Here is a 27,571-nt window from a genome sequence, read left to right as displayed (position 1 = left end):
TGGCCTCAGATTGGGTTACAACAACCTCTAAATGGCCACAAGGAATCTTTTCATTGGTAGCTTTGAATCACACAGTGTGTGGCCTGAAATTAATGTCTATTCTTACAAAGCAGCCAGTTCTATTTCACACTTGTAAAAATTGGGCTAAATGAAATTGCTGTACCAGAGGCTCAAGAAATTGGTAGCAGTTCAACGTTCACTTTCTGTTGACCTCTTGAATGTTATTTGATTTATGGAGCAGAGTGAGAAGTTGTCTGTTAGCATACCAAGTCAGCCATATCCTTATATCCATGCATGTGCTGAAACAGTTTCATTAATATCTAATGAAGTGGGAAAAGTCCATTCCAAAAGAGACAAACAACATAATGTCTTGAGGGCTCAATACAGGCCATATATTTGAGCTGAAACACAACTTATTGAACGGAATTACAGCTGCGTGGAGAGATTCAGTCAGAACTAGTGTGTTTTACAGCAGCCACTGTTCATATATATGTAATCTGTAAATTCCTCAGCCCTGTAGGGTCAGACAAGGCATAAGAGAAGGAAATATTAATTCTACATTACTTAACCTCATCCTAGGAAAAAGCTGTCTCTTATATGTTACAAACCATACTCCTGAGCATCACAGAAGAGTGGCTCTGTGGGAGAGCATTCACATGTAAGCTGACATCTGGTCCTCACATCCTTCATGGTCACCTTGACTGGTGTCACCCCAGTCAGATAATATCTGTACTGTGCTGTAATGGCGCCTGAACTGTATATGGACTATTTCCTTCTCATGAGGCACAGATATTAAATCGGTTGTGATTACATTACCTTCCTGATGCTTGAATTTATTAGTGTCCTCACTGGGTTCAAGCTATATATATTGCATGTGTATTTGCTTGTCTTGTTTTACATATTGCATTTGCATTAAGTTCTTTCCATTTAAAACACATGCATTCACTTCCTACTGTACAGCAATTCTGTTCAAAAACTTTACAAAGTAGCAGATGTACAAAAAGCTTCGTTTCTTCCTCTCTGACAGAAAAAGTCATATCTTCTTCAAGATCATTGGCTAATATTCAGGTGTCCCACACAAAACATAGGAAAAGAAGCAGCATATCTGTAGACTGAAGAATTTGTTGGCAAAGTACTGATTTTCATCAACTTGAGACAACTTTTTTTTGACCTTTGAATGTGAGACTGCTTCCAGCTGTCTGTAGGTGGTGTCATTGACTTCCTCTTCCTGATTCAGTAGCCTGTATTAAACACCCACAACAGTGTCACCCATGTTAGCCTCCCCCTTGATTCTTACCCATAAGCTCTCGATTTGTTCTTCATCCCCCCCGCCCCGGCAGAGCTCGATATGCTCCAGGAGCTCTCTCACATAAAGAGCAACTCCCCCACCTCGTCTTGCCAGCCTGTCTTTCCTAAAGAGTATGTAGCCATCCGTGACAGCATTCCAGTCATGTGAGCTGTCCCACCACGTCTCTGTGATCGCAATGAGATCATGGCCCTGCGACTGCACACAGATCTCTAGCTCTTCCTGTTAATGCCCCATGCTACATAAGTTGGTATACAGGCATTTCAGAGAGGTAATCAAGCATGCAGGTTTCCTTGGAGGGGTGCAAGAGGATCCACCATAGCCATATGCACCCTGTGTATGGAAGGCTCCATAGATAAATATATTCCATTTAAAAAAATATCCTTTACACAGTGTACACAGGAGGAAATAAAACTTGCCTGGGAAAGATTTCTTGTTCCTTTTTGCACAGGCACATGCACATACAGATGGTTGGAACAGATAACAACCTTTTCTTGTACCATTATCTTACTTCCAAAAGTAAGGGCCTAGTGATCTTTCTCTTTTACGAGCTTGCACATGTCCTTCTTAGCAGGCATTTTTGATTTGCTAAATGTAAGCAGTTTGGAGGAGACAAGGGGTTTTCCCCACAAACGACTACGGTTCCCAGGGCCCTGGCAAGTTCCTTTGATGGCACTCTCATTCTGCATAGGAAGCCGTCTATTCAGTGCTCTTTTATGGGCCGTATTCGTTGATGCCCTCAGAGCAGTCTCAAAAGCCCCCTCTCCACATAGAAATCTTCAACTGATGTTGAAGGAATTTACTGCTTTGTACTGCCTGGCAGAAAAGGACCTGGGGGTACTGGTCGTCAGCCGGCTGAACATGATCCAGCAGTGTGCCCAGGTGGGAACATCCTGGCCTGTATCAGAAATAGTGTGGCCAGAAAGAGTAGGGAAGTTATTGTCCCCATGTACTTGGCACTGGAGAGGCCACATCTTGAATACCATGTGCAGTTTTGGGCCCCTCACTGCAAGAAGGACGTTGAGGTGCTGGAGCATGTCCAGAGAAGGGCAACGAAGCTGGTGAAGGGTCTGGAGAACAGGTCTCATCAGGAGCAGCTGAGGGAACTGGGGTTGTTTAATCTGGAGAAGAGGAGGCTGAGGGGAGACCTTACTGCTCTCTACAACTGTCTGAAAGGAGGTTGTAGCGAGGTGGGGGTCAGTCTCTTCTCCCAAGTAACAAGTGATAGGAGAGGAGGTTAACAGCCTCAAGTTCCACCAGGGGAGGTTTAGATTGGATATTAGGTAAAAATTTCTTTACCGAAAGAATGGTCAAACACTGGAATATGCTGCCCAGGGAAGTGGTGGACTCACCATCTCTGGAGGTGTTTGAAAAACATGTTGATGTAGTGCTTCTAGACATGGTTTAGTGGGCATGGTGGTATTAGGTCAATGGTTGGACTCAATGATCTCAGAGGTTCTATGATTCTACTGCAGAAAGAAAAATAAAATCCTGGGTACCAAGGTGGAGGTCTGAAGCGATTTCTAACTGAAGAGAGTTAGCTGTGAGCCAAATAAATTCCTCTCTTTACTACAGATCTGGGAAGATCTCATCAAAGCTTGACACAACACTGAGGGCTCTGCCCTCAATATGGAGAGGTGTGCTTCCATTCCCTTCCGGAGGCGCAGTCAGTTGCAGGCAGTCATTCAACAACTATTTGATAGTTGATAAAATATTTACCAACTAATTTATAAACCAGGGCTCTTGCCATGGTCTACTGTATCTTTTCCCAGTTCATCATTCAGTTGTTACAGGGGTATAGATATACCCACTGCAATGTATCCCCCTGTGTTTTTCTGGAAGAAGGTACAGAAGGTAGCTTATGAATGTCTTATTTTTCACATGCAAGATTTAGTGCTTAAATACTCTTTTTTCAGGCAGCTATTTAGAAGACTGAAACAGATGGGGTTTTTTGGTGATGAGGTTTTTGTTGTTCGGGGGTTTTTTTTGTTGTTTTTTTTAAAAGATGAGTGAAAAAAAAATCACACAGTTTACTAATTGCATGCCTACCTCCTCCAGCCTATGCTTTCTGGCCTTCTGTTCTGACATTTCCAGATACTTGCTGGGAGAAAAAGAAAGCATTGCAACAGGAAAGGTAAAAGGGCAGCTCATTTTCTATTTTCCAATGTGTAGCTTTTGGGTTAAAAACTCCAGGAATTTAGAACTATGGAGGGGCTTTTTGTTTGTTTTTCTAACAGTTGCGCTTTACAGAATGCTTAGTGTGGAGAGGACAAGTCATGGGAATATGGTATTGGTCTCTTAGGTCTGCCTAGTATAGCACTGCCACTACTCAAAAGAAAAAAAATGTTTTCATCTCCTTAAAAAGGTAAAGCACACATCTTACTCTTGGCACCGACCAGCAGCAGCACTTCCTGGAGGGATGCTGCGGTGCTGTCCTCCACACTGGTGTCAGGGTGGCACCCGCAGTGAGTTCCCCTGCATTGTTCAGATCTCCAGAGTAACAAAGCTCCTGGGGTGAAACTCCCATCCTGGGACCTGCTAGCAACAGCTAGCTGGGTATTTACTGGGACACTGTTTCCCCCCTTATCTTTTTCTTTTTAATACAGTATTTGCATTATTGAAATAAAAGGTAATACAGTTTCTTATAGTACAGATGGTGAGTGGAGGTCTCCTGTTTTCAGTTCTCCTCCCTGAGGATCATTCCTTTGACATTAAAATGATATCATCTTACTTTGCCTCCATTTGCCTTGAAAGTACCCCCTTAATGTCAGAGAACGAATTCACCTCTGTAGACAGGGTATTCAGGTTCAAAATATCTTATGCACTCCACATCAAAGCAGTGAGTAAGCCACAGCAACCTTAGTGGTCACATGGAACACCATTTCATGTAGGTTACATTTCAAAAAGATCTCAGTGCAAGAGAGGACTCAGAAGCATTATGATCAACCAATCCAGCTGCAAAGCAATCCTGTTTAAGATGAATACCCACACTGTAACCAATGCAGAGACCTGTGACACATACAAGGTATAAATGTACTAATCAGGATACAATTATCATTGGCTTGCCTTGAACCTGAATATAAGTGCAACCAACAATAGTATACATGTGTTTCATGGCACTGTGGCAGCATAACTAGACACAATTTTCGTAAGTATATAAGCCATGTGATCACCAAAGGGAAAAACAAAGGCAGTAAAAGGCACCCAAGCAACAAAAATCTGGCAGGCAGCAGACAAGATAAGCACAAGTGACTGCAAATAGATCGGACATCATCCAAAGATGGAAGATTGACAAAAAAAAAAGACAAATGGTGTTGGTGGGAGGCAACAGCATAAAAGCACAAGGCATAAACAAGGAAAATTGGAGAAGAGGGAAGTCAGCCCACTTCGATCTTGAATTTTTTCCTTAGCACTTGAGAACAAAGACTGTAACCAACAATGCAGCATCAGCTTTGCAGCATCAGCTCTGGTGGACTGTACACTTAGAGTTAATTTAAATTGATTGCTAAAGACCAAGAGTTTCGTATACATAGTGAGGATGATCAACATTATCTAAGATTTAACCATTAGAACGAAGTGAGCTGCTCAGGAATAAATTCAGTAATGGTTAATTTTACAGTGTAAAACTGACCTAATTTTAGAGTCTTCTAAACACTCCCGTCACTGCCATCTCTGATTCTCTCACTGACATAAATGTTTTTAGCTGTGACAGCTTAGTCACTAGGAAAAGAGGTCCTTGCAAATACTTTAGCCAGCTCAATGGCAGATAGACTGAAGCCCAACCTACCAGTGCATGAGGGAGAGGAGGAGGTGCTAAAGGAGTTTACTCCTTTGCCACATGAGTACATGACACGAATCAAGGCAGCTCTGCACCTTGCTTAGTGCAAGAGTGGCACCAAGTATACCTCTTGGATGCTATTTTTGGTGTGGAAGCAAGGCACTTGGAGAAAAAGCAGCTAGAGGCAGTATGATAAAACAATACAATTCCGACAAGGTCTTTAAGTAATTTGTTGGGGGGGGGGGGGGGGGGGGCAGAGAAGAAAGCAAATAAGAATGCACTTTAACAACAACCAGTTGTTGTGGCACTTGCACAACAGTCATTTGCTGAACAAAAGCAAGAAGTAGAATTAAGCCTTAGTCAATAATCTCTGAGGAGGACTGCTCATACGATGGGGACAAATACACCCTTTTTTGCCTTTTTTTGCTTCTGTATTTCCATGCTATTACCCAGGAAATCTATTGCATTAGAAGTAATCCATCTTACTGTCAGGAAAATAAGAATGTGTAAAACTTACCATGCAAAATAAATACTCCACCCAAAGCGTAATACAGTACAAAAAGAATGACTACTCATTTGAAAAAAGTTGTCTGCCTCCCAGCACTACTATTCTAAGACATTTATTGATTCACCGTTATCTTCTGAGAAGACTATTAAGTCTTCCCAGTGCACCCATTCTCCCCCTCTGCATAAATGATAAATCTTCACTGTACTGCTTGTTTTTTTTCTCTAAGACCTGACTGCAATTGCACATCACATATTTGTACTAAATATTCTCTGCTTTAAATTATTTCCTGGGCCACATCAATCCTACCTAACGTTGTCATGCCTTTGAATGTAAATCTTGTGGAAAATCCTTTCAGGAGGCTTCAGGAAATCTTCCTTCATTTCCATTGCAACATTCCTGGGCAAAAGACTCATCAAGAGACGTTCCTAAAAGAAAACGTAACAACATCAGTTTTGTGGTATAGTGTGTGACCATTATTCAAAAGTTTTAAAGTAGCAAACTAGACAATGATTTCCTCATCTAGCCTGCTTCCTGAGAATTTCCGCTGCATAAATAACACACACCATTTCTCTCCAACTTCTGCAAACCGTGTGGGTGTCTTTTTTAAGCCTTCTGCAGTAAAAAAAATATAATCAAAAAACTACACAGAAAGGGAAAAGGCAGCTTCAAGAGCACTTAATTGCCCATAATTTTCATTAACATCACAATGCTAATAATAACAACTCACTTTATTGTGAGTAGCATTTATCTGTCTGGGAAAGACTTCCGAGGACCATTTGCTATCCTTTTCTGTGTCTTATTTCTGAATCTAATGAAAAAGTGTTACATTACAAGGACAATGACAGGTGGTTATTAAGCAGCAAGAGTGGATGATAGATTTATCCACTGTTTGAATCAGCGGAACAGTAATAAAGGTACAGTTCTAATGGCATCTTATCCACTATGGCAATGTCTGTTCCAGCCAGCTCAGTAATGGAATGCATCAGCACAAGCCCCTGGTTAAACACATCTCTTCTTGCTACATCCACAGAGAGATTTTTAGCATGGGTCATCGACCTGCATAAAAAGGACCTCTAACATTTTGGATTTTGTCAGTGTTGACTATAAAAGCCCATGCAGATTTTCCACATATTCTATCCCATTCACAGGTATCACCTGGAACATCTGCAGCAGTTGTTCTTAGGTTTTGTAAGGTGTCCTTAAATACCTACTTAAGTTTTGTTTTCACAGAGAAAACACGTGCCTTTTAAAATGCAGTTCCAACCTTATCCATCAGACCTGCCAGCTTCAGCCATGGCAAAAGCCTGAATGAATTGACAGACTTACATCTGACCTGATTCAGGAATCCGAGGTTCTAGAGAACATGAGGAAAGGCTGCAGCAAGGAAGATGTACCCTTGGTGGAAGAGGATCCAGTCAGGAAATACTTAGGTAAACTGGACGTACATAAGACCATGGGCCCTGATGGGATGCGTACATGAGTGCTGAGGGAGCTGGCTGATGTCATTGCAAAGTCACTTTGATAATCTTTGATCAAACACAATGACCGGGAGAAGTACCTGACGACTGAAGGAAAGAAAATGTCACTCCCATCTTCTAGAAGGGCAAGAAGGAGGACCCAGGGAACTACAAGCCAGCCAGGTTCACCTTGAATCCTGGAAAACTGATGGAGCAGCTCATCCTGGAAACCAAAGTGGCTGGACCAGATGACCTACAGAGTTCCCCTCCTATCTCAATTATTCCGTGATACTATCATCTGATGATCAAGTGCCACCATAATGGCTGCTACAAGACACCATAGAAGTGCAGATCTTGGCCAAACCACATAATCCTTTTATGTAAATGACATTACATAAATAAGGAGCAATGATTAACACTGAGAAGAGGGTACCTGCACTGCATTCATCAGTGAACACCACCAAATAATAATCAAAGGTTTTCTAATTTTACAGTTTCTTCTGGAAGAAGACACATTGGATATTTATGTCACCAAGGAATAAGTTAAACTTTGCAGAACTGCCCTGGTACTTACTTTAGATTAAAGTTCCTTCATATGTTTGTGGCAGTTCGTGTGGACTTGAAGGTAAAGATCATTAACTAAGTCTATTTCCTGATGTTCTTATATGTATACCAATGATATTGTAAAGGATATGACGGAATTAAATGTTTGTTAACAGTTTACACATATATCAATTTCAAATTAATCAAACAGCCTCACATCTTGGTAGAAAATGGTTAATTACTATAATTTTAATGTTAATGTAAGTAAGTATGCTTATATCTCTGCAGCAGAATTATATTTGGGTAATCCAAAATCTGGGTTAAAATTTGAAACAAACACTTTTGTCAACAGTGGATCTTACAAAGCTCTGTTACCGACTACTTGTGCCTTGTTTTAACTAAATATACTGAGGTTGTAAAATGAGCTGACCACCTATCAGACATTAGAGAATCCACACACGAGAGAAGTTCGGATTGATGGGTTAAATTCTCTGGTGCTTAAGATGGTATAAACTCCAAAGGATTCTGGGATTTCATAAGTATTATCCTGGATGCCAATTTTAAGATGTTTGATAAGGACTAAATGTGCATTGTAGCTTCTCTTTAAGTGAGCATATTAAACAAGATCTTTGCCATTTTGCTAAAATGGATAAGTAAATTCCAAAGCTGCTACGGGGAAAGAGTGGGGTTTCAGCTTCTGTTCCCTAGAAAGTCAGACCAAAACAGACAACTGACCAAATAAAAATTATACTGACAGACTCTTATGGAGACCACTGCTGACTGAACAGTTCTTCACAATGGCAATACAAGATGTGAAAACAAAACTCACAGATAACTTCTGCAGCAAATGACAAATAGCACAGAAGCCAGGGAAGTAACAACAATCACTGCTGTGAAAGTAGCATTGGAGAGCTGCAGGATACAGCACCTGACAGCGCTGAAACCTGCAAATGTCAGGTGTACTAAGGAAGGCTCTAAAAATTCTGAGTCCTACACATGTTAGTTTGAATATTACAAGACCTGAAGGGAGCTTATGAAAATCCTATACCAAATTGTGGCGGCTTGCTTTTTTCATTAGAGATGGAAAAAAAAAAAAAAAGACGGACTACAGAGGAAAAATTCTAGAGTCTTTACGAAGAGGGTTAGCAGCCTCAGACTCACCGAATGAGGAAAGACTCAATTACAGCTTTCTCAAAGGGCAACCACTGCTGACCTTTCAAGCCAAGAATAGAAGCAGCATTGTGGCTGTAAAGAATTGTCATGGGAGGAGAGACTGGAAAATGTAAGAAACAACCCCCATAATGGAAAGTTCAAAGCACTGAAAAGAAATGAAAGACCGCATCTAACGCTCTAGAAAAAATATAAAAGTCTCTTATTTTGGGCAAAATCTCATCTGTCAAGCAAAGTGGTATTGCCCTTCAGGTCAGCCTAAGGAATGCTCAAGGACCCAGGTTTGAAGCTGCAAGAGTGAATTCATGTATGCCAAATACAGCTGCTGGAAGGTTTGGGAAAGGGCTCCGCCTGGATCTCTGTTCCACAACTCCTACCACCGTTGTCTGATTTTTCTTCATTTGCTTCTGTATGGTAGATCTGATTATAAAAATAATCTGAAAAACAGACTAAGAGGAAAACTACATGTACACGGCTGCATAGTGCATTGAATGGAACAAGTACAGCACCGAAGCAAGCCCGGTCACATTCATGCTTGAGTGGTTGTTGCCCCTGATGGGGACAGATGGTGACAGAAAAAAATTGAAAGAGTGAGACAGGGAGCACTGATCAATTAGCAACAACTTTAACTAGAATAAAACAACACTCATGCTGCAGACTTTCTTATTGGTGACAAATGATGTTGTATTGAGGTAGCCTCAACATGTGGCATATTCCAAAACACAGGGCCTAGTAGAGAGAAAAATGTTTCCAGATCTTCACCTTTCTCACAGATCCAGAACACTGTTTAGGCTTATTATAGCTGGTTTCTACCCAGAAAATTAAATCTTGGCCCTATGACCATTTCACCAATTTTAGGAATTTGTACACTTCCTCTCCTGCTGTAAATTTTCACTCAGCACTAACATGGTCTAAAGTGAAATCATATGCTGAAAAAAGAGATTGTAATTGTCTGTCAATGATTTTGCATTCCCTGCACAAATCTCACTAAGAAAAGAAAATGACAGATAAGGACCTGTATCTCCTTCATTCACAGCCTTTTTCATTAAATTTGTATCTTAATCTGCCAGTCCTAGCCTGGGATTTGGAATGCCAAACTGAGCTGCCTCTGCCAACTGTCTTATCCTCATTAATGAGGATTTCTGCACCATTAATGAAGACTTAGTTAATTTCAAAAAGGACACTCGATTTAGAAAAACATCCAGATTTCTTTCTCTCACAGCAATGAAGCATCGCTAGAAATAAGAGAAGGAACAAACATGCATTTGACTCCAAGGCAAGTCAAAATGTGCATACCGAGCCAATTAGGAATTGTTCAGCATTACCTTGGCACTATTCAAAAACTAGCACCACTATGACAAAGAAGGAAAATGCGCAAAGATAGAGAATTAGGGGAAAAAAAATGTTTCCTGTTATTAATGGCCAAAAAGACTCTATATTACTACTTCTTGTTTGGAACATTCTCAACCCTAATTGCAAGTATAAGCTCCTGGACTGCAACTCTCACTCTGAGTCAGACCTGGGGAAAAACTTTCATAGTCTCACAGTCATCCAAGACTTGGCTAGACAGAGGCAAGGTTACCAGACCTGGTGTTGCTAGCAGTCCTGCTTTGAGAGGGTGGTTGGACTGGATGATCTCCAGAGGTCCCTTCTGACCGCTGTGTACCAAGCAGGACAACAGCACAAGGGCCAGGAGTGGTGGGTGCCTGTGGCTTCCTGGGAAGGCCTGAAGCCATCCTGCCACCTTACCACACACATATAGCTTTTAAAATAGCAGGGGAGCTCATGGCTCAGCACCCTCTAGCAGTACTGTGATTACTCTTTCCTGACAGGGGAAGCCGAAAGAAGCAAGCAGACAGAGACTGTTGAAGCAACAGTTTCCATCATCTGCACACTATTCTGTCCCAATGCTCTCTTCAGCTTTCTCCAATTTGGAGGCTTCCCAGCACAACTCCCTCTCCCATCCCCACCCCTGGCCTAGAGAGCTTCTACTACCCACACCCTGGCTCTGCTTTTATGGGAGTCCCCAGTACATATTCCTAATACATTTCTTGCTCCTGTCTTCAAATGAAGATGCCCATCCCCCTCTCATTTTGAAAATCATTATCTGTCTTATTTTACTGCTTCTTCCAAATGCTCATGACTTTCTCCCTTTGAAATTTTCACCTTGTTATATAATCATTTCATGCAGCTCCCCAAACAATACTACCCAGTTCAATACCATGTTCCATTCCTATTGTACAAAATTATTTATTTTGACATCCGTATAGGAAATGACTGTGATACATTTTCAAATTCCTTCAGTAAGCTGTAAATCATTTATGAATCCACTCTCCCTTCATCAGAAAAGAAAGCTGAAATGCAGAAAAAAGTCTTAATATTCCCAGTCAGCACCCTCTTTTTTCTTTCCCATTGCCTGCTGGACAGTTGGATGACCCCTCACAACTTTCTACCCATAAACTGGATGCACTCACTGTGCTTCTCCATGTTAAATTGTATTCCTGTAGATTATCATATGAGATAAATAGAAAACAAAATGCAAATCTTACTTATAGTCAGTGCAGACTATTTTATCAAAGGAAACAGTTGTTGCCATTTTTTCTAAGCTACAGAAGAGAAGCAACCAGAAGAACTGCAGCATTACCTCAAAGCTGCGGGCTCTCATGTTTCTTTGGTTCTTTGAATCTCATTGCTCCTTGTCCTCTTTTGCTACTGTATATGCACATCTAGTGGAATCCATTTTGGGAATGGAGTTACAGCCTGGACCTGCTGAAGGGCCATGCAGAAAAATTTACTGCTTTGCGTGTCTTTCAATCCCATGAGAACAGGATTGTGGTGGATGCAACTCAGTCTCTTTTAGTCAGCTCTGCTGAGTTCCTCCTGAAGTGTTGCTTACAACAGCCAGGCTGCTGGCACTGCTGCTTTCACCCACCAGCAGCCTGCGCCCTACACCTGGCTTGGCAGGGAGCTCAGTCTTGTGGAGCTTGCTCAAAATGGGACTGGGAGCTTCCCAAGCTCACGATGGGGAATGCAGAAACTCCGTATGGCACTTCAGATCCTGGTCCTTTCTCATACTGCCTGGTATTGAATCAGATTATTCAGGATAGACTGCATGGCCCATGGTCCACCGCTTTTTGCATTTTCATAGGGACTTTAAAATAAAGAAGGAAAAAAGAAACATGTAACAAAACCAGGTTTGGCACCTTTGTTTCCTGGCTGATAAAATATGAATATTTTTGTTTGTTACAGTAACACTCCAACAATGATGACAAATAGGAAAAGGAGTTCACAAAGAAAGGAGTATTTTGATTATCTACTCTACAAGGTTTTTCACAATAAAAACCATGAAATCTAACCCACCAGTTTTTGCAGTCTACCACAGATCCTCTTTTGTTATTGCTGTACTTAAATAGAAAGTGCCACCATATTTTAAAAGCATTTTTTTCCTGGAGAAGACAAGCATCAGACATGGATATAAAATATTAACAAGACTGTTTCAAAGCCAACTCATCTATATAATTTTGAGATTCAGCTTCTACCTAGTCAGCGAGGACTCCAAAGTACATCCTAAATATTACCACCTGCTACCTAATTATACCTTGGTAAGTTCACTATTGCATAATTTTAAAAGCTTCTGCTTAGTGGGTTTATGGTCTCTGTCATCACTATATTACACTGTGCAGCCATTTTAATTCCTTATAAGGAAAACAAAAAAAAAAGAGAGACAAGAAACCTAGTGCGACACATGGAAGAACAACTCTGTGTGAACTACCAGGATTCATTTATACTTCTTGTAAGCTGGAAAAAAAGACGGCAGATGCCATTAGTGAATTATTTTGAAATGAACTATGATATGCCCTTTCTTCCAACTGAGTGCAAGAAAGAGCACTGTTAAAGATGGTGATTTTTTTAAAAGCCACAAGGTGGCAATGTTTCAGAATGTTCCTGAGATTTCTTGAAAAATTATATTTATCAGTAAGTCATTATTACAATCATAAACACAAGATCATCACTAAAGCTGCCATCTAATGCACAGATTCTGAGCAGTAAGAGGATGGCTAACAACATACAGTTATGGTGGACGATCAATATGAACCGCAAGATGGATGAATAGACCTTCACCAGACCAATCTGACATCTTTCAATGGTTAACTGATTATTTTTGTTTAAATAAAGGAAAGGCACAGTATACCATCAACCTAGTGTTTAATGAGACATTGACAGGTTCCACATGGAACATGATTAGTTACAATGGAGAAGGTAAGAACTTTGTGAAAGAATTATGGCAGGGTGAAGTCTAGACTAAAACAGAGAGAGCAACGGGCTAAAACAGTGCAGAAGCATCGGGCTTGAGAGTGGGTATAAAGAGACCTTAAAACTGCTCAAAGGTACAAAGTACACAGGACAGCATACAAGAAGTGCAACGATAAGAATGAGAAAAACTCAGCAGTACATTGTGCCTTTTAGGTACCATCCGCAAAGTCTGAGAGAAAGAGAGTTGGAAACCTTTGCACCTAAAAAAGCCCCAGATACCCACTGACCACTGAGTGGCTATGGAGTATTCATGTGATGCTACCCTAAAAAGACAAGTGTGATTCCAGAATGGACTGGAAGATTGCTAGTAGGATAACTTGAGATCAGCCCCACAAATCTTGTTCAAACAGGAACAAGAACAGAGAAAGGCTATGAGGATAAACAAGGAAACTAGAAATATAAAAAGCATAGCCTGTTTTCCTGGTTGCTCTCATATCTATTAAATCACAATGCTCTAGAAATATTTCAGTAAGGATTAATCTTCAGAAAAGCAAGCTAACAGAATTGACACCAGATATAAACTAGCAATAAATAAATGACTGCAGCATCAGCCTACCATTTATCTTTTTTACTTTCACCCCATATCCTTAGTATTCACTTTCTCCGAAACCTAACTGGCAAAATTCAATGTATCCACAAAACCATCACAGAAAACTTGACAGGAAAAAGATGATACTCATTTCAGTGAACTTGAGAGAGAGGAAGCTAAATCCACACAACCAAACAGTGCCTTTAGACTTAAGGCATCTTTATTTGCCTTGCTATAGTGCAGGCAAGTAGCCACACAGATATAATCAGACCATTCTCTAGAACCAGATAACTTGAAACCCTCCTTATGCTTGGCAGGGAAGAAGGAATAGCATTTCTGCAGTACATTGCTAGGGACAGGTATTTTTCGACTCCAGCAGTCTCTTCAAAGTGACCCCTTCAAACTAGGTGTGGAACACCATATTGTTTGTGTCTGCTGCTTGGCGACTACAGAAACAGATGAAGGAAAACAAGACAAAGCAGGGAAAAAAACAACAGCAGTGGCAAAACTCTTTGCCTTTCTGCAATTAACACAGGGAAGGAAAAGAGAGGTCTGGAAACTTCCCTGGGTGTAACCACCAGTGACAGAATGATCAGCAATTATAGAATCATATCCTTAAAACACACAAATATACTCCGACTCGATGCTCTTCTTTTGAGGAACTGGAGTCAGGAGGTAAAGCACGTAGTCTCAACACAAACTGCTTATTTTAGTCCCGATCACTGTTCTGTTCAAAAGGGGTATGGGTCAGACATGCTACCAACCACGGAAACATACAGAAAAGGTTAGTGGGTATGGGAAGACAGTAATACAATATACTTGACAATATCTGCTAGGAAAACCAAAAAGTCAAACGGGAGTTTTCGAAGGTTTTCTTATTTATTAAATGTTAGTTTAATAAATGTCATTTTTTTCTGTCTATCAAGCTCCAGTAGCTTTTTAATAAGCAGGTTCTTGAGGGTATATCAATGTAGGTGAAACTTCCTGGCACAGAACAGCCCCTGAACATACTGTTCTAAATGTTCCTATGTGGAAAGGAAACATTTTGCCCATTCTCTTTCAGAGTCAGGAAGGTCAGGTTTCATCTTTCAGTGAAACGATCCCCTCATAACCACACTAACAGTATGCATATGTGTTGAGTTAAAAACAAAAAGACACACTTAAAGCACAACTTCCAAAAGCTTAATTTCCTTATAAAAAGGTTTTTCTGATTCAAATAAAGAGGGGCCCTAAAAATTATCAGGACTACCCATCATCTGCCAGTGCCGTGATCAGAGGGAACACAGAAGCGCCAATGAAATTCCTAGGCAGGCCTGCGACTGAGATACATGTGAGCTCAGGTTTGCTGGAGGCGGAAGTGCTGCACAGAGCGATGTGTTCCACCATGAACAGGACTGGGACAACAACCCTGCCATTGTATATCTCTTCTTTTTCTTCTGAAGGTGCTGGAAGATGGCACTGCAAGCAGCACCCATTTCACCAACGTTACCCCCTTCCAGGGTAAATGGAAGAGCAGATCGAGCTTCACTGGCTGCTGTAGTAGGTTCCCTCTACAGTTACAGGTTCACCCCTTTCCAGGCCACAGACATGTCTGGTGTGTTCTGCCAACATAACACTGATTGCTTGGGCTAGGCACGTATGTATTCCTCAGGAAGTGAAAGTCACAAAGTTCAACCTTCAGCAAGGTAGATGCATCCCCCTCTTCTGCCCTCACTAATCCTCCACTCCTCAGCTATTGGAATTTTTTTTCCTCGAAGAACATGGTACTTGTTACAGCTCAAGATGGTACCAGGACTGTGGCACTCTTTGCTTTTGCCATGAGATATGACACCATCCCTCACCACACTTCTCCAAAACCCAGGTATCTCCACCAGCTCCACACAGATACGTAGCAAACCCACCAGGCACCACAGTCTGCTCTGGCACCTTGCTGAGAAAAGGCACCAGCATAGGGGAGCGGAGGGAGAGAGGCCACAGGCATCTCCAGTCTTTCCTTGCTGCTGGAGCATTAAGGAGGAACATTAAGGACAGCACTAGTACTGGTGCTTCACAACATCGCTGTTGTCTGATATAGCACACATGTAGAGCTTCCGTAGCCACTCAGTATCAGTGTGCGCCCTTTCTTATTACAGATTTTTGCCAGTGGTGGAACAAGCAAGAACTCTTCAGTAAAGATAAACTTTTTGATTGCTAGTGATAGAAACTGAGCTTAGCAGTGTATGTAAGCAGACTAAGGATTTTAAAAAAACAGGAACCTGAAGCCAGAAGCAGTAATTGCAGAACCTAAGTAAAACATATTAAGTGGTAAGCAGTTAGCATTTCCTTTTTCAAAAACCACAGATGCCTTTAGTACAGCAATACAAAAGCAAATCAGAGTGCAAAACAGTAAAATGGAATAGATGCCAAAATCTCCAGAAACTGAGATATAATACTCTGCTTTAAAAAAATCAAGATTTTCTATGTCTAGATAAAAAAATCTAATCTAGATTAGAAAAACCTAAAAGCCTCTGTCCTTTGCTGCTTGTCCTCACTTTTAATTCACAAAGCAGGGAAGTAAGTCTAACCCATCCACAGAAAATTTCATTGCCTTCCAAAAAGGAAAAACAAGGACCAACCACAAACACGCCAAGGAAGCAATGAATGTATTCCCTCGTTCACTCACTTAAAATAGTAAGTGTGACTCAGATACCTTGTCAAACTGGGAAATTCCTAATCAAATAGGCCTGAAGGGAAGCTAAGCTCCAAATGAAATCAGTTTATACTGAAGAGATAGTGGGGAAGAGAAACCTTGGAAAGAATTTAAACTATGTGACAGAGAGAAGTTCACGCTAGAATGGCAAAGCTGAAAAAAAACCCCTACCTTAGAATGCATTTTTTGCCAGTTAACGGGGTGTGGTCTAGCTCTTCTTCACAGAAGGTTGACCAAAAGGAAGAGGTAAAATGTCTGTGAGAGTACCTGTGTGCAAATAGCGTATACTGTCGCACGCTGGAATGAAAGCAAAGTGCACAGCTCCCTGTCCTGTTCATGGAGATAATCTGCGCTTAAGCAGTAACATAGCAACCCAGGAACCATTTGGCAAACCGCAGGTAGGGCTAGGCCAGCTGCACTGTCATGTGAAGCATCTGTGTGGTAGAGCTGCTGGTCTGTAGTGGAATTGCCTTGCATTTGAAGAATGGCACAGGAAAAGTTGTGCCAATCTTGTGTTAAAGCATTAGGTAGCTTTTTGTCATAGTTAAGACATTTCTGGAAATGAAAACAATTCTGTGGTCAGTAATAAATACACGTAAGAGAACGCTCCTAATGACATTTTAAAGCTCCCTATGAATTCCTACTGCTGATGGAAGAACATCAGGAATCACTCCTGAGGTCACATCACTTTATACTGTGACATCCTACTAAAATACATAAAAACATTGCATGAGTGTCCACACAGCACAGCTGTCAGATATTGCTCGAAATTTAGAAATCAGCCATAACAAAGTACTTTTGAAGTATTTGTCTTACTATCTAACTTAAGGAGCTGATGTACTATAGCCAGTGTTCTTATGACAACGTCCCTTAGCAACTGTTATCCATGATGTTATCTATTGACAACTCTATGGTAGTGTATTTTTAATTATCTAATGACAGGTTTGTGTGCTTTTATTTGTCCCTCCTCCTCCATTCCCTCTAATGGAAAATACATGGAAGAATGCAAGTAGAAAAAATAAACTGAAAAATTCACAAGGAGCCAAAGAACACTAACATATTTAATTGACAGTTGTTTGAAGCAGAACATATTTGAAGTTTCCCAATATTTATTTTAGAACTCCTAACAGCCGAAGTATCAGCAGGTTTTAGACTGATACAACTACTTTTTTTTTTTTAACTTATCTATTTATGTTTGTCTACTCTACCTAATGTAAGCCAGAATTCATTACAACATATAAGAGTCTAATATAGGTGGCATGACTATATGTCATACATACATCTATGAGGAAAAACTGCAAGAAACAGCAGTCCAAGACATCCCCCTGTTAGACTGAGTATGAGTCACTACATAGACTTTCCTTACACTAAAAAGGAAAGTTCATATGCCCTATTTTCTTCTTCAGAAATCTGTTTAGTTGCCACAGTTCACACCTTTGTCAAAAAATGAAATGGCTGATAGTTGATTTAATTGACATACTTACTAACATTAGGAAGCTTCCAGGGGGTGAAATAGTTATGGTACTGATCTAGCCTGCTGTTCTAAGTGTGGCTTTTCCAAGGATTTTTCTATAGTAGCACATTTTACATTTTGTGGATAGATAATGCAATCAAAATATATGTACTTTGTATGATTTACAAGTGTATGTTTTTTCTTGTGTGTTACTGAGTTTCTACACTTCGACATTCTAAGTCCAGCTGCAAGACACCTCTTTCTCTTACCATACAGCTGTGTAGCCCTAAGCTTAGGTGTCCTCCTGTAACCACTCCCAGGGAGAAACCTCATCTCATTTTCAGCAAGGTGTCCAGGATAGAAAGGATGAACTACCCATGTATGTCTTACAAGCCTCACTTTCACTTGGCCAAAGTTAAGTTGGAAGAATCCCAAAGGTATGCCAACCAACATAGCATCTGGCATTCAGATGAGATGTTTACTGTGCATAAAGAGGTGCAACACATCTGCAAAATTAGAACGCTAAAATTTGTTTGCTATACCCTGCCTTGCAGGGGGAACAAGCAGTTCCTAATGGCTTCAGGTGGAAGCTGAAGCTTTCCACCTGAAGGTCTGCATTAAACTGAGTAGCACTCAGATTTATTATTTGCTGTGTGAAGAACAGACATGTGCATGACTACCGCACGGCTGGGGACTAACAGATGCTAGTCAGTGGAAAGCTTCTGGGCAATTATTGCTGTGTGGGCGAGAGAAATGTGCCTCCATAAGTCCTTTCACCTGAGAAAGGTGGAAGATGGACCGTGGGGGCAGGTAGCAGGATAAAGGCAGCAAACAGTTCATCTCAGCCCTGTGTAAGGATTTAAGCAGCCAAAGGTGGCAAACAAAGCAGAGAGCTGGGGATGTTCCCATCTCTGCTGCTGTTTGGCTAAGGGACATAGGCATTGCTGGCCAGCCTGCACAAGCGGGTGTGAAGCCCAGCAGTTCAAACTGAGAGCCTGCAATTGTAACACTCCTGATTTTCCCTTTTCCTTGATCCTAGAAAAGAACAAATGGATCTTTGAAGGTGGACTTTCCCATGTAAGGTTGTGGTTCGATGACACAAGAAACTCAGTGTTAAGCCTCCTTGTAACATAGAACACGGTGCTAATGCAGTACAGGCTCACCTGGTCAGCTGAAATTAGTTAGCCCACCTACGTTCTTCAAAGATTGTACTGGCTAGCTTTTGCAGAGGATCAGGTGTCATCTCTCGCCCTGCAATTTCTGTAAAATCAGGATGGCCTCCCTGTTGCACACTAGATAACTTGACAAGAACGTGTTTTTGTGCCCACACATGATCCAGATTAAATTTTTGCTGCAGGGCAACTTGCTGATGCACAGAGCCAGTATGAAAAATTATGGAAACAGGGCCTGTGTTTTAATGATAAATTTCATATTTTCTTCTGCACAGCAGCGAAAAAAGATGCATCATTCTGAGACTAAAAAGTACAGAAAACATGAGAACCTGATTATGCATTGATAAGCATGCTGTCAGGCACCCTAGAAATTACTTCTGCCTGAGGCCATGCAAATAACTAATTCTTCAGTTTGGTTGCTGAGTTGTAAGAAAACAACCTCAGAAACCTGTTTTCCATTACCAGACTGAAAGTCCAACATGGTTTGCTTTATTCAAACACAATGTTGGATTTTTTTTTTCCTTTTTTCATAAATGCTTGGACTTAAAATATAACGGACAAAACCACCGAGGATTGCTGTGAGGGTCATCCTTTTACCCAAAGATACGGGAGGTAGTACACATACCCAAAATGCATAATATCTACATTTTTGAAGGGGGATCTGAATCCAGCAGGGAATTTGAACCTAAACCACCCTAAGCACCAGTTCAAAGTATCCTGCACTGAGAGTCATGGTACCTTTGCTGATACAGTTTCATTTTCCAGGGATGGTTACAAATTAAATCTCTGACTCAGTGATGTCCCAGTTACTACAAGCAACGTAAAGGATATTGCCTTAAAATGCAGGAGAAACTCGGGACGCGTACGCACATACACGCAGGCATTCGTATGCACAATTCAGCACTGCATAACGAGAAATTAGCCAGCTTCAGATGATCTGGTGAACATGTATGGAAGCACTACTCATCAACACCAAGGTGCTAGTCTGTCTCCCAGAACCAGCATTAATGCAATTAATGCAGTGTGGTGTTGTACTAGCAAAGGGAACGACCCAGCCTCTCAGCAAAACTAGACTACCTGGAGTGCCATGCTCCTGGTCCTGAAGCTAGCCACAGAGCTGGCTGTCTTAGCCCAGTGCTTCCTAACTCCTGTAGTTTTTAGTGCTTCCTTCAGCTTCTTACGCTAAAGCCTGTAATAAACTTAAAAATCACACATTGTGTTGGAGTACACAACTATTCCATGAAAGATGGGTGCCACCACTAAATACATTTCTCCAGTCCCAATGCTTTGACAGACTAAATGTGAATTCACAAATCGTTTTTAAGATAGCTAATTCCCCATTCTGGAGACTTCACTATTCTCCAGTTGTTTTCCCATCATCATGTTCTAAGTGTGAGTAAATACAAAAGTAACATTTAGGAGGGAAGGAAAGATCTAAATAAGTTGCTTGAAAGATGGTCTTTATTTTGCAAACATACTGGCATGTGCTTATGCAATTAAAAACCAGTGAAGATATCTAAGCTGTTTTTGTGGGCTTTGGAGTTTTGAATGAAGTCAAACATTTTTCCAGCTTTCCTTATATGAAAACAACAGTCACTTCTCACATCAGCCTGTGTGACAGCAAGTGCATTTCACTGATAGAAATATATGCTTTTTCTGCAAATCCAAGCATAAATATGCATAAAAATATTCTTATTGTCAGGGGAGGGGGGGGACACACTATGTGAGTAAGACTCATCACAAAGTTGGAAAGATTGGAGTAAGAAATAGCTTCCATGTATCAGGAGACTAAACAGGCTACAATTCTTCAGCTTGGAAAGAGAGATGAGCAGGGTTATGACAGAAGTCTACAGTGTAGTGAGTGGCATGGAAAAAGGTTACTGTAGAATGATTACTCAGTTTTTCACAAAACAAGAGCTGGAGAGCACCCAATCCAGTCATCAAACAAGTCTATGACAAATAAAAGGAAGTTCTGTTTCACAGACTGCATAATTAGAGTGAAATTCACCATCACAAAACTGCATGGAGGACAAAACAACACACATGCTGAAAAAGAGACTAGAAAAATAGAAAATGGGAGTCTACAGGCATAGCACCACTTCAGTAGCCACCATGCTGGGAATTAATACATGGTGAGCTACACCTTCCTTACTGGTTTCCCCCTCTGAATCAGACAGCAAGCAGCCTCAATCAGCAGCCGATTACTTCTTTCCTCACAGTGAACACCTCCCCCATTCCCCATCCCTGCTTGCTCCTTTCTTGCTCCCTTGGGAAGGGGTGAAGCACTGCCTGGAGGTTGCTCTCAGGATTAGTAGGGACCTCTAACGCTGGGAGTCCTCCAGGGAGCAGCATAACAATGTCTTCCTTGCTGTATGGGCTAAAGGATGGTCTGGAATACATGAAGTGGACATAGAGAGATGGTGCACTGGGCTTAAAGGGGAAGCACTCAAGTGCTCTGACAGCAGGAACAGAACAAGCACAGTTCCAGGCAACAGGACACACCTCACTATTTATTCTTAACTGCTTGCTCTGCAGAGGATGTACTTGCTGCTGGGATTTATAGACAACAAGAGAAGCATCTTATCCCAGGTGAATTACTATAATTCTTGGCTCACGATCTGAAACTTATTTGGTTCTTAGCCTTCACTTCTGGTGTTACTCTGGAATTGCAATCTAATATTCAGCAACGTAACAAATGGATGGTGCCACCATCGAGGCCAATTACTTGTTGTGACCACAGAGGTAACAGCAAACATTAAACTGAATTTTAAAATCAACAGGGTCCATCTGCTCCCATTCCCCTCAGCAACACTTTCAAAGCCTACTGGCAAAGTCCTGCATGATGACTCCGAAAATGCTACAACACGAGATCTTTGCTCTTGGTCAGAAAACTATATTTATCAAAATTATCATGTTGGATTTCTAGTACAAATGCATCCCACGTGAGGAGAATCACTGTAAGTAAGACAGAGGAAGAAATCTCACTTACAGTTTCAGCTGTGGTATCTGTCTCACACAGTCAACACTAACTCCAGAAGGCTGTCTATGTTCAAAAGCCAAGAGCATGTTCTTCCCTTTCCCATTAGAGACTTGCATAGAAATACCAGGGAAAGGTTTTAGCATTTTGGATTTCAATTCTCAATGCAAAAGGGCTATGGTATTTAGGTCAGAGATTTGACTGAGACAAGAAAGTCTGATGAAAAAATTCAATTCTTTTTAACATGTAAAGTTTGTACTTCAGAAAACAAAAATACAGGAATGATCACAAAAATTGAACTAGGTCAGCAACGTCTCTTTTCCTCTCAAATACTCTCGAGTGTTGCCAGCTGGAAGCTTGGGTTACATTATGCCACAGCAACTGCAGAATAATTTTGCAGCCTGTAATCATGTCTTAATTCTCACCCTAGTTTTAGAGGTATTCTAATGTAGCGTGAGAGCAGCCACAGAAAGTATTTTGGTGGTACTTTTGACAGCTAATTAGCTTATTTCTCCACTGTACTGAGTTTTACACTGTGTTGCATAAAGTTAATTTCACAAGTGTAGGACAAAAGCATATTCTCTTCACTGACCTGTATACTGCATTGGAAAAGTGTTTGCAGGATTCTCTTGGTATACGCTCAACAATAATGGTACTTATGTGTAATGCTTTTGCTGTCTTGTGTTTCTACACACGTGGATAAAATATAAGGCAGATTGATAATGTGTTAACTAGCGAAACACAAAAATCAATATTATTTTCATGTTGGATCCCAGAAGCAGGTTTTCAAAGGCACAAATGGCAGGGTTGGCTAAATCCCATGGAAATTCACTTATGGCACATTTATACCTTTGAAAATCTGCAGCTTGCTATTACAAAAGACCAGAATCAAACCTTAAAGACTTTGATCCTAATACCATTTTTACACAGCCAGCAAAGATATGCAGTTGTTCAAAGAAGACATCTACTTATTACAGAGTATGTGCTGGCCATAAAAATGCATTTACTCAATTCATAACAGAACGTACTTAAGGACCCGTGCTACTTCACGCATAGGAATAGACTTGCTAGAGAAATTGCAAGTGAAGGGAAATAACATTGAGATAGCTGTGAGGACCCCAAGATCCTGTCTAGCATGGTCTGAATACCATTTAACTCCTTTATTAGCATAAGTTACCACCATTCCACAGAGGTTAATGGAATTATTTCTATGTATTCCAGCATAGCCCTCTATTCCCACCTAGACAGAAAGAAAAACTCAGTCCAAACCTTACAGATTAACAGATCTCGGTAGGTTTAAGATTCAGACCTGTAACAACAGCAAGCGCCACAATATAGTGTTTTTTCCTGTTGTTTCCAAATCTGATTGGAAGATTGATTGATAAAATGGTGCAAAGTAAACCATCAAAATACTAAGCTGGCTTCCAAGAAAAGGAATAGATTGTTATCACAGTTATTCACATATAGCGGTGCAGCCCCTTGTCCCCAAAATGTTGACTTTTGTTTACAGTCACCATGAATGCAAAGAGGTTATAGCACCCACAGCCAGAAGAAAGTGATTTACAGCTTATTTAACACCCACCCAAAAACATCCATGCAGAAAAAAACCCAGGCTCTTTGATTTCAGTAGTATGGTAACTTTGCCTCAGCCCTAAAACACACCCCCCCAGTGCTGGAGCTGTGGGATCAGCTTGCACCTTCAGTGTGCGCTGCAGATGCAGAGGGAAGAGCGTGCATGCACCAGGGAGGAAAAGCTGAAGCAGGTGTGGACAGGCAGCACCCTTCCTGCCATGCACTCCGCAGCAATGTCCTGACCTGGGGTTCACGGAACTACAGTCATCTCAGAAGAAAGCGAGAAAAAAATAAATAAGGTTTAGAAACTGACCTGCTTTTCATTTTCATCCTCCAGCCTCAGCCTGTCCTCAATGCAGTTCCTGGCCTGAAGGAATGCTTTCCTCTGAGCCCTTTCTGTCAAAATCCTCACAAAGACCCCATACAAATTTACACTGAGAAAAAGGATTGCATTGGCCACAAGCTGTAAGAAAGAGAGAAAAAATAAATTAGTATTTTCAAATACAGATTTTTATTTTACATTTCTACTCAGCGAAATTTAAAAAGGAGGGAGAAAAAAAAAAGAATGAAGAAAAAGAAAGCATGGTCCTTCAAAATTCTGCCTTGCTAGCCATCTCACTGATACCCCTTCCCACAACCCAACTGCAGTGGAACAATTATAGCAGCTACCACAAGTCTGGGCAAGCAATATTGCATAATACAGAACACCGCATCTGCGGAAGCTAGTTTCTCTTACGATGACCTGTAGCTTATCACTTTCATTCAGCACTGGTTCTTTCATCAGCCCACTGGCAGATCTGCCCATCTAATAAGGAGAGCTGTATCTTCAACATTTGTTCAACTGCAAGATGCCCAGAAGGACAAAATTATTTTCCTATGTCTTTGTGAAGCAGGGATATTACTGTCCCTTTTTTTACAGTTGAGAAGCAAGACACTGACAAAATCTGTGACTAAATCAAAACACGTGCCTAGGTACCCCAAGCTTTCATATTGCGCAGTTTGCACCTGGCAAATCTGCTTCTCCTCCCATATCTATATTGTCAGCGACCACACTGTATTTTTTGAGAAATCATCCAAAATACTGTTGATGCTATCCTGCAGCAGACCTCACAGAAGGTGCTGAGTGCTTTCAAATGATGGCCCTTGGCACAAACCAAGCCTACCACAATGCTGTAAGCAAGGAGAATTAATTACTTTGGAATTACTTCTATGAACAGTGCTTTGATGAAGGACACATTAATGGCCCAATTGCCCTTCTGGGCTTTTTAATGTTTTTACAATATGTGATTAAAGCTAGTTAACTAACATAAATAACTCAACAGTGGCTTGCACACAACCTCCTGATCTAAGACAATCCTGTCCAAGTCTCTCACTGCATCTCTGAATTCTGAAACACATCTTCAGATGGTAAATTCTGCAATGCAATGCAGTGTTTGTTTAGAAAGGAGGCAATAAGGTCTGTTTACCCAATACCTTTTTCAGTCTCATTCTCCATATTTACTCTAGTTACTACCACAGCATCACGACAAGGATTCACGGGACTTAAATTCAAAAATTTCAGATATCAGCTGGCGCATAAGTTGGCCAAGATTGGGTATAACAAGAGCAAAGAAAGACATTACAGTAAGTATCACAATTCATGTTAAATTTCTATGCATCTAAAACAGTTCATAAAGACCATATAACTGCCATTTATTTCTTAATTCACACTAAACATTCCAAGCTAGTACATCTCTACTGTTGCATAATCTGCTACTGTAAATTGAAGGGGAGACCACTGCCCTTGTTTGCAAGGCATAGTGAGTCCAGCTGTGCCAATAACACAACCAAATTTTAAGAAAAATAAAGCCATTGACATGACTGTACAGAATGGTTACTGACTAACGGGACTAGGGTTCAAGGCTTGAATTTGGCCAATATGTTAAGCAAAGATCCAAAATGACATTCAGAAACTCCCTGCTGATTTTGGAGAGCCTTTGGGAAATATTTCAACCTACAAGAATAAGAAGGAAGTTTCCAATGTGTGTAACTAATGACAGCATACATCTCCACCTCCTGTCATGTCAGTATAGTGGGGAGAACAGAAAGATTCATTCTGTGTGGGGTCTCCAGACCTTCACAGATTCATCAGTCCTCTAACTTTCACCTTCATACCTGGTTGTTATTATTTACAGGACATCAACAACAGCTCCCCTGCAGACATTCTCACCAGCGCAAAAATCAAAAGATATCCTGTGACAGTAAAGGGAGCTGTGCCTAGCATTAGTGTTTTCTTTCTCCTCAGATATCAAAAAAGAAAGTTACCTCACAAGAGCTAACATCAGTGAAGAATAACAGTGTTACAGCTTCCTCCCGAGAATGGCAGAAAGTGGGTTTAGGTGTCATCAGTCAGACGAATTTCAACCTAAGACTCTCATATAACAGTTACTTACATGACACTTCTCAGAGATGGTAATACAGATGGTAAAACTTTGAGGATGAAAAGCAGTACATGAGCATATTATTTCATTATACTGGCTGAGCATAAACAGCCTGCAATTCCTATCCGCTTTAATTTGCTTCATCACAGAGAACTGTTTGAGGTGTATATATATTTCCAGCACAAGTTAAAGTCTACTAAGATGAAATTACCATAGAAATTCCAGTAGAACCCTATTTTTAGAGACGTGAGTACGGCCATTCTCACCTGATCGCTGCATTTTGTCATGCTGAAGTGTAGTGACAACAGTGCATTTTAAAGCTAATTCTTAGAAGTGGAATGGAACAAAAATAGAAAGGATTTGTAAAGGCCGTATTCAAAGGCAGTAGAGAGAGCCCACAGATTAAACAGTCCAGACAGTTACAGACGGTGCAACTGTTTGACCTTGTCCATATACAAAACAACAGTTAATAACACAGGGTGAGAAACTAATACTGTCTTTATGTGCTGATATCAGAGTGGCCCGAGACATAAATAATTACTCCCAGAGAGAATAAAAAAAATTAAAAAAAAAAGAGTCAACTCCGTTACTGGTCTTCAACTGGAAGCAGTAAAAGACCATATATTGTAACAATCTTCCAGCTGTTCTGGGACTATCATTACAATTTCACTCAAGCAACGGTGATCACCTGGACTGAGGGTAAGCAGTAGGTGGGTTCCTGCAATCATGAAGCCACTTTCAGACTCAGCAGGGTAAGTCATTTTCCAACATGCTTTGAACAGTTTAAGATAAAACAGAGGCTTAGCTGCCAGCTCTGGCCTGCAGGGAATCAGGAAAAGTGATAAAGCAAGTAAAAGATTCATAGATTTCAAAATGTGAGAAAAGAAAGTAGGGCAGATTGTCTCCTGAGATAAGAGTTCCTTCCCTCCACAACCCATTTTCTGCTTAATTACTACTTTTTCCCCAATTGCAAACTATATACATCTCTCTCTAGGTTTTGCAAATGCATACCATTTCCTGGTCCTTTCAATTTTAATCTGTAATATGTACCTTTATATATACACACATACATACATATATGACTTACATTAGGTGCCACAACTCCAGGAAAGATTAAGAGACTTGCTGTTAAAAGCAAGGATCTTTGAAGAGGTACTGAGGCATCCAGAACTGCTGAAATATCAAGGAATTTAATTTTAAATCATTCCTACATTATTCACTATGCTCCTGCTTAGTAACAAAAAGTGCTTTTCAGGTTTCACCATCACCTTCTATTTACAGAACTACCAAAGAAATTATTTACTTAATGCAACACAAAGTGACTCAAAGACATTTTTATGCAGTAACCTCTTTCAAACAATGTTATTCTCTCATTCTATAATGAGGTAACAGAATCACAGGATGGCGGGGCTGAGAGGGACCTCTAGAGACCACCTAGTCCAATTCCCCTACTAAAGCAGGGTCACCTACAGCAGGTCACAAAGGATCACATTCAGGTGGGTTTTGAATATCTCCAGAGAAGGAGACTCCAAAACACTCCCAGGCAGCTTGTTCCAGCGCTCTGTCACCTGCAAAGCCAAGAAGTTTTCCCATATTCAGGTGGAGCTTCCTGTGCTCCAGTTTGTGCCCGTTGCCCCTTGTCCTGTCGCTGGGCACTACTGAAAAGAGCCTGGCTCCGTCCTC

At 40.8% G+C, this 27,571-nt stretch overlaps 1 protein-coding gene across 1 annotated transcript in view; it reads right to left on the bottom strand.

The window, feature by feature from the left end:
• The window catches only part of ADCY1 (adenylate cyclase 1), a 179,614-nt gene that overhangs the window by 108,923 nt on the left and 43,120 nt on the right, over positions 1–27,571 (bottom strand). The window contains exons 2-3 of the mRNA XM_086468155.1: positions 23,782–23,931; positions 5,899–6,017 (exon numbers count right to left, since the gene is read on the bottom strand). Coding sequence (XP_086324281.1) covers positions 5,899–6,017; positions 23,782–23,931 — 269 coding nt within the window. The remainder of the gene's footprint in view (positions 1–5,898; positions 6,018–23,781; positions 23,932–27,571) is intronic.

The sequence above is a fragment of the Leptosomus discolor genome, chromosome 7 (assembly GCF_034619465.1).
Source record: "Leptosomus discolor isolate bLepDis1 chromosome 7, bLepDis1.hap2, whole genome shotgun sequence".
Classification (NCBI taxonomy): Eukaryota; Metazoa; Chordata; class Aves; order Leptosomiformes; family Leptosomidae; genus Leptosomus; species Leptosomus discolor.
The sequence above is the reverse complement of the archived record's forward strand: the minus strand, read 5'-3'. Positions and strand labels throughout refer to the sequence as shown.